The following is a 12,613-nucleotide window of genomic DNA, read 5'->3' on the forward strand; positions in this document are numbered from 1 at the left end:
GTGCTTGTAATAACGAAATACTCCGACATCAAAATTGACTCGTGTAGAGCTATAAAAGAGAGATTAATTTTTGTTTTCTATTCTCCAAGGAAATACGGTGGGAGGAAAGCTGAAGAAATACTTAGAGGATTATGGATGGCAGGTAATTACAAATTCCGAAGTAAGATAGTGTAACAAAGCTATGTGCTCGGACATCCTACTGGGCGGCTGACCTTTCTGGAGAGCGGCTGAATTCCGGTTTGCTTGTACCGCAAGTCCTCAGCTTGCGTCGCTGGAATTCATGCTCCCATAGTTTTCCTTAAAGGTGAAATGAAGCCTTGGCGTGACTCTTTGTGTCAGACATGCAGTTAACATTTACAGATTTTTTCTTAGGTCAAATATTATGATATATTGTGATATATATTTGCACATATGTCTATGCATCATGTGTCATCTGTTGACCCAAGACACCTACTTTATTACAAGCACAAGTAAACCAGCTATGTGTGAAATACACACACACACAAAAAAAAAGAAAAACCTTTTCACACCCTTCAGTCATTTGCATCTTGCTATGGACAGAATATCTTGTGTACAGAATATTCATTTTGTAGTCTCTCCTATCTACATTTGCAGACAGACAAACAGATAAATCTATATATATGCAGTTGTGAAACCTGTATGTTTCCTGCAGTAGGGCTGGGTTTTTTTTCACACTCACAGTGAGTTTTGCAATATCAAGACTCCACATGTATCTGTGCACTTGGATTCATTGCAACTTCAAATGAGAAGATATTAAATGCACAGTTGTGCTTATTGTAAAACCAGAAATATTTGCGGCATGAAATTTTCCCGAATTTGAGCTGACAGCCTTTGTTTTTAGGCGGCATAAAATTTGTGCAAATTGCTGCTGGAATCCAGTGCAATAGTGCAGACATGATCTTTTGCTTGCTTTTTAATTTCACAAATTTCATGCATATAAAATTGTTTGGTTTTACAGTACTAGTATTATACCAAGTAACATAACCAGTATGTGGAATACAATGACTGAACGTTTGGACTTCAACTTCTCAACTCGGGTTGTGTAAGGATGAAAACAAATCAAGACAAACTAAAATGAAACAGAAGTAGAATTTAAAAGATTTATTGATTTGAGGCAGTGTGGGAAAAAATACAATAAATAAGTAACAATGCTAAGCCAGTGCTAAATGTGTGAAGTTGAACCATTTAAAAGTGTTGTCAAATAAACTGCTTTCTTTAGAATTCAGCAGTATGGGCAGATGTGATTTGTTTCTCCACAAAACACAACTCTTCTATATGCAGTGAGTAATCCTCATCGCAGTATTTATGAACTAGTACGAATACAGGAATATCTCCTCATTAACATTTTAATTCTTGATCGTGTTGTCTTCAATATCACTGATAGTTATTGTTTTCTCCAAACACGGCAGGTGTACCCTTCCATTTTGGGATTGTTGCAATAATCACTGTATTTGACTTATACTGTGAGCTATTGCCCCTAAAGATTTGTATCATAACCCAATTTTCTAAATTGTGTAGACTCACAGGAATTCAAAGTAAAATTCCATACTGTATTCAAACTAACTTTTTATGAACAGAATAGAATTAGGTAAATAGAATGGTAGGAGTTTCCTGAAAATTTGATTTCAGAAAGTTAGGGAATTAGAAAGTTGCATGCTTTTACCAAAAGACTGATGCTGCTGCTTGCTAATGCTAGACCTATTCACACTTACGGTTGAATACTGCAGTATTTCGTGCAGTATTTCTTAATGTGAATGCAATTATACGGCATCAATGACCTCACAAAATACCTAGCAAAATTCTGTGTTATTCAAGATGGAAATTCAAACCTTGTGTGTAATACAAGGTCACCATCTGAAGTCAGTGGTGATATTGGACCCCTTCACACTTACAATGAAATACCACAGTATTTAGTGCAATACTTTGTAATGTGAATGCAAATACACCTTGAAATACCTCATGAAATATTGTGTTTAGGATGGGACTTCAAACTTCGCACAAAATAATATACACGTGCAAGCTGTGAGGGTGAATCGTGCAATGTCCCTCGTGAAATATCATACTCAGGGTGGTAATTCAAACTTTGCGTGAAACACACATCCAAACTATCAGTGTGAATTGTGTCATGAAATATCACCCACCATACTTCGATATATTTTTCATGTCCTGTCTTTTCCCTGTTGTAGGAGATGCGCATGTACAGTGCTTACCATGGAGAGGTGTACTTTCGGGCCAGAAATACCACAGTATTACCACAGTATTTCGTGAATTGAGAATGGTACCAACTGAATTACCGCTGTATCTATTACCATGGTATTTCACTATTGAGAACGGTGACAAATTACCGTGGTAATTCTGATGAGAATGTATGTTTTGATGCGAATTTGAGAGGGTAAGGATATCATCTCTGCATAAGTCTTGTATTGGTTTTACAGAAACATAAATTTATGAAAATAATGTTTTTGGTCAATAGGTTAATGACTACAAACCTTGGCCTCTGAAAGTTATTATTACTCCCCCCCCCCCCCCATAAGTGAGAAAGCCATCCTAAACATGATTTGAAATTGATTCTTTAAGAGATTGAATAACAATATTCCATTTGTGGTCAAACCTTCAAAGTAAGATGATATATTGAGCATTTTCCTCTTGAAAAGGCAGTCAGGAGACATGGCTGTAATTTTCCAGGGAAAAAAAAAAGGACAAGATTTGTTTTGTTCTGTGGGAGGTTCGAAACTCTTGCTCTGACCTTGAATTTCACAAGCAACCTGCTGTTGTAAGATGCTACCTACAGATTACCTTTCATGTTTTTTTTTTTTTTTTTTTTTGAACAGGAGTGTTTGTAACAGCTTATGTCAACTGTTAGTAGAGTGGTCCGTGGGGAAATATTCAGCTTTCTTCTAGGGTATTGATCGGGCTGCTGCTAGAGATGGGCATTTTAGAGTCCCAACTTACGGCTGAATGCATACTTTGGGCACTATAAGATGACATCAGGCATGTTCTGCAAAGTCACTTTGTCGTGATCATTTGTCGTCAGCATTTTTGTTCCCCTACGTCATTCTTTATCCTCAGAATTCCTAATGTCTCTGACAAAGCATCACATTGCAGTCCCTCAGGATTGTAATAGTTCATTTAGCACACAGATCAAATTTAGACAGATGTCTTGATATGTTGAGTCAAGCTGCACACGACGCTCACAATCTCTTTAGATGCACCTACCACTTTAAAGGAACCCCTGTAAAAGCAGAAAATCACTTTGAAGGGGATGTCAAATAAGTTATGCGAAATGGGAAATTTTTGCGCATTTTGCATGCATGAGATGAAACCAGCACGAAAATAAATGCACACATTTTTTTGTATTGTAATATGTAATATTTCATATTTTGATTCTGTGGAATTAAAAACACGCTAAATTCATCTTACACGCCTGAGTGCGAAAAAATTACTTTCCACTTCTACATCGTGTTTGTTGTTGCTTTGGCTCTTGAATGGGATCTGTTAGAATGGAAGAAGCAGTTTAAAGGTCATTAACAAGTGAGAAGTTAAGTGCTTTCAAGGCTATTAAAATCTGTTTATCAGTGGATTTGAAGAAGGATGAAGGAGTGTAAGGAAAACCTTTAGATGTAAACTTACAAACAGACCGAGAACCCCCCCCCCCCAAAAAAAAAAAAGAATAAATAAATAAATAGATAAAAATAGAATAGCTTCCCTGGAGCCAATTTCCATCTTGATGCAATATATGTGATAAAAAGTTTTCAAGCGGTTAGGAAAGGATGTGACTAGCTGTATACCAAATTGTGATTGGATTTGATTTGTATACAGAATTGCGATTGTCATTGTTAGCAAAGCCAGTATGAAGCAGCAACACATTAATGGGAAAGTAAAACATAAACAAAAACAGACCAACAAACTAAAATACAGCAACACCAATTTTTAGCTTCTTATGGGTTTCTATTTTTCCTTGTATACAGTGTTAGTCAAAATCAACTAAAAAGAGGACTTTCCTTCAGTATTGGCATGGAGAAGGGCCATGCTTGTACTTCCTCTGGTGCCTAAATCAAGCTGACTAAAATAATCAAAATTGCAGTAATGGTTTATTTCAAATAAAGACCAGACATCACCAGTCCAAGGGCTGAAACTATCATGTTTACAATATAAAAATATATCAAGACTGTTCATTGATAAAGAAATAACATAATGTACTGTATGACATTATAAGATTAAATGTAACCAAAATGCTTACAAAACATGAGTACAATTGAGAATGTTAAAATCAGGGTTGAAAATTGGTGTATATTATTTGTATTTATTTACATCTACTGGGGTTTCATTTTTCAGTGTGTAGTTTTATCATCATTTTCCATCTACATTATGGAGCTCAAGTTGCTAAAATATTTTAAAGGAATTACATCTTAGAGTAACTTCCTGTACCCATACATCCTGTAGACAAGTTATATTTACCCCTTTTACCTGTATGTCCATGTAGTGTTTTTTTTTTATATATATTTAGGCATATATACAGTTATATAATAATGAAATATGCTTTTTGATGTCATATTGCAAGTCATTGCTGAAAATAAATGGTTTAGTATTATATTCAATCAGAAATTATGGTTTTATACTTTTGAGAGAAACAGCAAGTTGATGAGAATACGACATGCGTGGAAATCTTTCATGTTCAGCCATCTATTGAAATAATACCATAACCATCTTATGAAGATGTGAAAATGTCAGATCTGCACTGCCGACGGAATATGGATGTATGTACCTCCTGTGCATGGAAAACCTTCACCTGAACAGATTTAATGCTCTATCTTATCTTTTTATGATATATGCACTCTATACTTTAGTCTTACTGCGATATTTTGGTCATGGGAATAGTCATTTTTCTCTCCCTGCAGCTTTTCCCCCACTATTTTTGGATAGCTAGAGAGATGCAGCCCACTCATATTTTATGTGCTGTTTCCCCCTGCTATTCAATCTCCATTCTTTAGCATATGTTGCACTTGATAACATATGCCGTGCCCTTATCAGGTTTCAGATTTACAATTCAGGACTCGCCACTAACCAAGTCCTTATTGAGTTTGGCTCTAATTTGTTTCTGGAAAAAAAAAAAGAAAGGACAAGTTGTTGTTTTCTGTGTGTATGTGTGTATTTTGTGCAGTTCTTTTTTTCTTGTTGTTGCTTCAGCTGTCGTTCTTTGTGCTGTGTACTAGGCTATCTCAGCTTGTGGCAGCATGTCATATAGAGAAAAGAGATTAGTGCAGGCAAGTAGTATAAGGAGTCAGTCACCTTCACATCGTGTATCTTAATACCGTTTTAGTTTTAATGGTCACAGTGAGTTGTCCTGCCCCACCCCCAGGTTATCTCTCTGTGATTTTATCAATCAGTATGGCTATTTCTTGGGATGCTCCCGGTCAATGTGGGAGAGTGTTCACCATGGTAATTTATATATATATATATATATATATATATATATATTTTTTTTTTTTTTTTTTTTTTTTTTTCTGTAGTTCAATTTTTAAGACCCTGGTATAATTTTGTGATAAAATGTAAGACATTAGTTCATAAAAATAATTACTTGTTTGCACAAACATTCCTTTAAGGCTGGTTTTGGGAAAATTTGGGAAACATTATTATTGATATTCATAATGTGTCACTAATAACAGTACAAAAAGAGATCTTGAGAATTACATACTGGTATCACACATACATACGCACATGCATACATACACACATATAAACATACTTTTATATTATATACATAATATACACTGGCTTAAAGTTATGCATTAATTTTGTGGCAGTAACTTTTACTTTCAAGTGAGAAATACCAAATGAAAAAGACATCTTCTGTTTGTCAATATACTAATCTCGTTATGACTTTGATAGATTGAATTGGGGCAAACAGGATGCATTTGAAGAGAACAAAAATGGTATCAAAGAGAGCTGACATCAAAAGATAAAATATATGATGAAAAAATAATTGAGTGTTGTAAAGGGTGGATTAAAAGAAGACTTACTTTTTGACAGAAAAGAAAATGGATTTGTAATCTAATGAGTAAAACATTTTCACCATAACATCAAATGGAAGAATTTTATAAGTTGCCAGTAGATTTAATCATTGCTAATGTATGCATGAAACCTTGCCTAATCATGATGTAGAAAGTACGATTCTATTTCTCTCTCTGTACAATGTCAGTGCCTTTTGTCACCTCGGCTAATGATATGCTGCAGATAACATCCTTTCTGCGATTATATTGGTGAGGACACCTGTAGTGAGTGGTGAGGATGGAGATTTCTGGGAGAGTGGTAGAAATGCGGATGAGGAGCCAGATATGTACCGTACATGTAGGTTACAATGGGTGAAGAAGAAAGAGATGAATATACAATTGTACCTGCCGACATCACACTCAATATTTGAACTCTCTCTTGTGGGAATGTAAACTATCAGTGTGCCTCGAATGACGTCGTCAGAAATTAGAATCTTCCATTACAGATGTGGCATTAACACTTGATCTAGAAGAGGGAGCCCGTTGCGTCCATCCCAAGGCACTGTTTCATTCGATACCATTTTTTTTGGTGCTGCAACACAAAAGGCCGACACCCTAATTTTGGCTGGCTCCCATTCCCGAGGGAGGTTATCTTATCACTTTTCTCGTCCGCACCGCCTCCCTGTTGCCCGCGTGGAAGATGGCGAAAAGAGGATGGTGGAAATAAAAGCACAAAGGAAATTGTCATCTCATGCTAGAACATTGACCTCCACTTCAGTGATCGGAGTCACTTTTGACGCAATCTATTCCCTCGTCCACGCCTTTCCTCCCCTCCCCTCCCCTCCCCTCCCCTCCTCTCCTCTCCCCTCCCCTCCTTTCCGTGAGCATGTCTTAATTTTGGAGTTTTCCCCCCTGCACAGCAGTGTGCATCTCGCAACACTGCCACAGGCATCTGTCCGAATGCTCCCTTTTGATCTGCTTTTACTTGTTGGATGTGTGCGCATGTTGAGAGGAATTATTCTATTTGAATTATTACCTGCGACTTCCTCTTCCCCCGTCGCCATCAGTGGAATCAACTTTCCTCACTGTCGCCGCTCCATTGTGTTCACCGAGTTTCCTCTTCACACATATTTGTACGCCACAGTTTGGCATTTGTGCTTATGACAGCTCCGTGTAGACACAAGATTGATCCATTGCTGTCAGCAGGGGTACGGCACAACTCCAGTTTGGAGGGAGGAATTGCAGTGGCTTAGTTTTCTGCAGAAATCATGCTGTGTAATGACCAATCGGCGAGCAAGCCAGGAAGTTGTAAACTAATTGAATAGGAGCATTTTGAGCAGCAACTTGCTGTCTGTCTGGAGTAGACGGAATTAAAAGAAAGAAGGGGTAAAAGAAAAAAACAAAACAGGGAAGGAAAAAAAATGCAATGAAGCATTCACATTGATGCTGGTATACTTTGAGTCAGCGGAACCTGCTGGGATTGCTCTGTGCATAATGTGATGTCTTGGAGGTCCCCCTTTTTTTCTCCCCCTCCTTAACGGCTGTTTGTCATCAAACATATTGTTTGCTAATCGTGGCACTGCTGACCTGCATGCATGGATGGCTGGACTCGCCGCCGCTCCTCCTCGGCCGCCTCGCGCCGCTCGTCCACCGTGTCGTCGCGGCGCCGGCCCTCCACGCTGCCCCCGCTGCCGCAGCAGACGGAGATGGAGACGTGGCTGGCCCAGATGTCGCCCAGCACCGATGCGGTCGCCGCGGAGCCCTCCCCGCCAACACCCGACGACGACACCAGCTGCTCCTGGCACATCGGCAGCACCACGACCAAGATGGCTCCAGTGGAAGACGGCCTGAAATATATGCTGGTGGAGGTGCTGTACTTTACCCGAGTAATGATTCCCGATAATGCTCGTTTGTCTCCGCAGGGTGCCAGAAGAGAGTCCCTCTCCAGGTTCAGCACTTCCTGCCCCCTCCTCACCGAGGACAAGCCAGAGGTCGAAGGTCAGTCTCACTCACTGTCTCTACCTCACTATAGCTTTGTTTGCATTGTCTTTAAACCCATTTGTCATTTATTCATACATTAACCTCATTTACAAATGTTAATTAGACTACTGCATAATGTATTACATTGCAGATCAATGCCTTGAGGTGATACTTTCTTCTTTTTTTTCTTTTTAGCCAGATGTATTCCAACTATTTTCTTTTTGCCAATTTGATGTCTTTTTAACATTCAAACTTGTGTTATGAATTTGCTTCTGATATCCATGTATTTTTCCAAGACAATCCACTAACTTTAAAACTGATGAATGATGTGGACAGAGACTCAACCTGTAGGTACAAGCTGTATCGACATTTAAGTCTTTAAAATCAATTGCAAGAACTTAATCTATACCATTGCTGCTTATCAAATATGCATCCTGTTAACCTTGATGTGCTTGAAACCAGTCTAAAACTGTATTTTTTGTTCATAGTCATACCTTGTTGACATGGTTTATCTATCCCCCCCCCCCTTAATGTTAGTTAAGTAGCCAATTAGGGGCAATAACATTTTATTTATTATTTGTCTAAAAGTTTACACTAAATCTCATGTTTTAACTGGACATTTATTCCTTCCTTCCATACATACATTTTAAAAATGAGATGCTTTCAATCAGGTTTTGATTGATTTTTTATTCATATCTTAAGTGTTCTTCTTGTGTTTGTATCTATTGAATTAGTGGTATACTCGGTAAACTGGTTCAATGTACTTCTACCAGTCAAAGCTAGGGTGGTGAGGTGATGTTCTCTGCTGATCCTTTTTTTTTTTTTGGTGAAATCTCAACATGAAAGTTCAAACTTTCCACAATCACCCTTGTGAACATGTGAGCTTTTGATGGAGACAGATGTTTTGATGTACATTTGTACAGTGTGTGATCAAAAAGAAGGAAAGCTGTTCATGTCTTTTCTTCTTTTTGTCCTTTGGGGTGTATGAATGTGCAAACATATACATATGTGTATGTGTGTATATTTGTGTGTGTGTGTGTGTGTGTGTGTGTGTGTGTGTGTGTGTGTTCAAGATATAGGCCATCACACTTTCCCATCTTGCTGTCAGCCAATCATAGGAGCACATTTATAATCAATCTGTGTGTTTGATTGTCTCACACGTAACTGATGATGAATTTATATGTCAGAGTCCTGATTTGTTTGTTTGTTTGTTTCATGTTACCTTACACCACGTAAGTCTGAATACGTCATTTGACCATTAATCATTACGATTGTGGTATTTTCATATTTTTGATTGAATCTTGGATACGTCTCACCTACTCCCAAAACCTTTTCCACAGCCTTTGAAAGACAGCCAGCCACCAGACAGTCATAGTTTAGAGAAAATTTGCCTTGAAGTAGTAGATGGCCCTCGGGCATGCAGGAGGCGTGGCATTTATAACAATGGGTCGTTGCTGAGAGTCACACTCCATTAAAACAATTATTCAATTCATTTCCAACATTCTTTGACTTAGAAATTCAGCCAGGATGTAGTTAAGATATCAAACTTCTGGGCATATATCAAACCTCTTACTTTTGTTTCATCCAAATCAAGCTCATTTTGGAGACATCTTGATTTTAAAATCTGCATGCTATTGGGGACGTGCTGTGATGGTTCACATATTATGAGCTTGTGATGTTTTTTCTTTCATACTCTGGCATTGAATGTTGAATGGGACTTTTTCATTTCACAGTACTTTTGTTCGACGTCAAACACCAGAGTCTATGTTATTGAGACTGTCTCTTCATATATCTACACTCATAAATCAGTCCTTGGTCGCTTCGATATATCTCTCTACCCACTTCTGAGAAGAAGCATCATGCGTAGGTGTACAGATATGTATTCCTCCAACACAATCTGTCTCCCCCTCCAACACAATCTGTCTCCCCCTTCCCATATATTTGAGTATTTCCAGAGAAAAACTAGATCTAGATATGATGTCCAACTAGGGTATCATTCTTTGCTACTTTTAGGTTTCTTGAGAGTATACTTAAGAATTTCCTGCCTTTAATCACCCTTCTGAAATGTGTTTCTAATCCTACATGTATGCAGATTCAAAAGCCATTTAGACACTGGTGTTTCCAACCTTATATAGAGTCAAGATTCATTTACAAACCTATGTTTCCGATCATATTTAAAGTCCAGAGTCATTTAGACACAGGTGTATCCAATCATATGTAAAGTCAAGAGGTCTTTTAGACACCAGTGTATCCAACCATATGTAGAGTCAAGAGTCATTTAGACACCGGTGTTTCTGATCGTATTTAGAGTCAAGAGCCATTTAGACACTGATGTTTCCAACCATATATAGACTCAGGAGTCATTTAGATACCGGTGTATCCAATCTTATTTAGAGTCAAAAGCCATTTAGACACTGGTGTTTCCAATCATATTTAATGTCAAGAGTCATTTAGACATTGGTGTTTCCAGTCATATTTAAAGTCAAGAGTCATTTAGACACAGGTGTATCCAATCATATGTAGAGTCGAGATTCATTTAGACACTGGTGTTTTCAATCATATATAAAGTCAAGAGGCCTTTAGACACCAGTGTACCCAGTCATATTTCGAATCAAAAGCCATTTAGACACCGGTGTTTCCAACCATAATATGTAGATTTAAGAGCCATTTAGATAAATTGTATCACTGTTTCCAATCATACAATGTATAGAATCAAGAGCCTTGTACCATTGTACATACCTGTGTATCCAGTCATATAGAATCAAGAAGCCTTTAGACACAGGTGTATCCAATCATATGTAGAGTCGAGAGTCATTTAGACACTGGTGTTTCCAATCATATATAAAGTCAAGAGCTATTTAGACACCAGTGTACCCAGTCATATTTTGAATCAAAAGCCATTTAGACACCGGTGTTTCCAACCATAATATGTAGAGTTAAGAGCCATTAGATAAATTGTATCAGTGTTTCCAATCATACAATGTATAGAATCAAGAGCCTTGTGCCATTGTACATACCTGTGTATCCAGACATATAGAATCAAGAAGCCTTTAGACACCGGTGTATCCGATCATATGTAGAGTCAAAAGCCATTTCGACAATGGTGTTTCCAACCATATATAGAGTCAAGAGCCATTTAGACACCAGTGTATCCAATCATATGTAGAGTCAAGAGCCATTTAGAGACTGTAATGAGTGGCCAAAGCCATCTGTGAACTGCAAACAACATTCTGAATGACAGCTGTGTCACAAACCCCGTGGCCTGTTCAGCAAACATACAGCCCTCAACATACTTGCTTGCAAAAGTGCATACATATCTAGTGCATGCATCACTTGGGATGTCAAGATTTAGATATTTCATTATTACCCCCCCAAAAAAAACAACTACAATAAACAAACAAAACAAAACAAAACAAAGACTTGTTATGGACCATGTATTTGTAGAGATGCTTCATTGTAGTATACATTTATGGACATGGGACAGTACTGTATGTGAGATTTATTTTTTTATTTTTTTTTACGGGTATGTCAGTATCAATATTGCAGTCAAGCAGTTTTAGTGAAGACCTTAAATTTGCACAATTGTGTTTTGATCTAGTCCTAAAGGCCATTGTGTAGTTGTTGTGTTACGGGTGGTTGGCCAGAAGCTTCAACATGAATGAGGAGTGATTGATCTCTGAGTGATGCTTAGTGGACAGAGTAGTTAGGAATGATATGATCAGGATCTGCTCACTGTTGTATGATGAGTTCGTAGGAATGTAATTTCATGGTTTGCTTTTTGATTTGTTGTCAAGCTCTGGATCTGGGAGTCATCTGAAAATGGTTACTGTACGAGCTGAAATTTTCGCGGTGGTTTTATATCACAAATTTCGCGAATCGCCTTTGAACCGCAAAAATAACAACACGCGAAAATAACAACGCGCGAATAACTAAGCTCAGTTAGACCCTCGCAACCGCAAAATTAACAACACGCAAAAATGTCCTCCAAGTAGCAATTCGCGAAAATTTCTGTACGCGAAAATTTCAGCTCGTACAGTATACAAGGATATCTAGGTACATGTATGTAGTGACACTGAATCAGTCATACACATACTTTGGACCATGATAGATTAAACGAGAGTATTTTTGGTGTTTTTTTTGATTTATTTGTTTTTCCCCGATTGAATATTTTCTTATCTGCAGCTGGTCAGACATCAAATATAGTGAAGTATTGTGAAAACTTTAAATGTGATATCAAGAAAGGCCTATGCATGATGCATTACAAGAACATTTCAGCAAGCTAGGGTTGACACCTTTTTATCAATAGTTCAAATATCCAAATCGACAGATCAAGTTCAAAATCTGTTTTGAAAAAAATAGCAACTTTCTTAATTTTTACAACTTTCTTAAGACTTTCAGTCTGATTTCAATCAAATTTCCACTGTTGTGTGTGTCATATTTTACTCTTTCTTTTTAAACTTTAAACTGGTCTGGAATTCCCCTTTTCAGTCTGAGAGAAAAAGAATACCTGCAAACTGCCGGTACCCACCGCCATCCAGTGACCTCGAAGAAAAGTGATCCATGCCTGCAGTGGGGAGGCAACTGTCAAACCTGTTGAGGACCCCCAGAGTTTTTTTTTTCCC

General features: G+C 37.8%; 1 protein-coding gene across 1 annotated transcript in view; it reads left to right on the forward strand.

The window, feature by feature from the left end:
- The window catches only part of LOC140231217 (uncharacterized), a 209,337-nt gene that overhangs the window by 70,453 nt on the left and 126,271 nt on the right, over nt 1-12,613 (forward strand). The window contains exon 12 of the mRNA XM_072311362.1: nt 7,934-8,009. Within this exon, the coding sequence (XP_072167463.1) occupies nt 7,934-8,009 (76 nt within the window). The remainder of the gene's footprint in view (nt 1-7,933; nt 8,010-12,613) is intronic.

Source organism: Diadema setosum, chromosome 7 (genome assembly GCF_964275005.1).
Source record: "Diadema setosum chromosome 7, eeDiaSeto1, whole genome shotgun sequence".
NCBI lineage: Eukaryota > Metazoa > Echinodermata > Echinoidea > Diadematoida > Diadematidae > Diadema > Diadema setosum.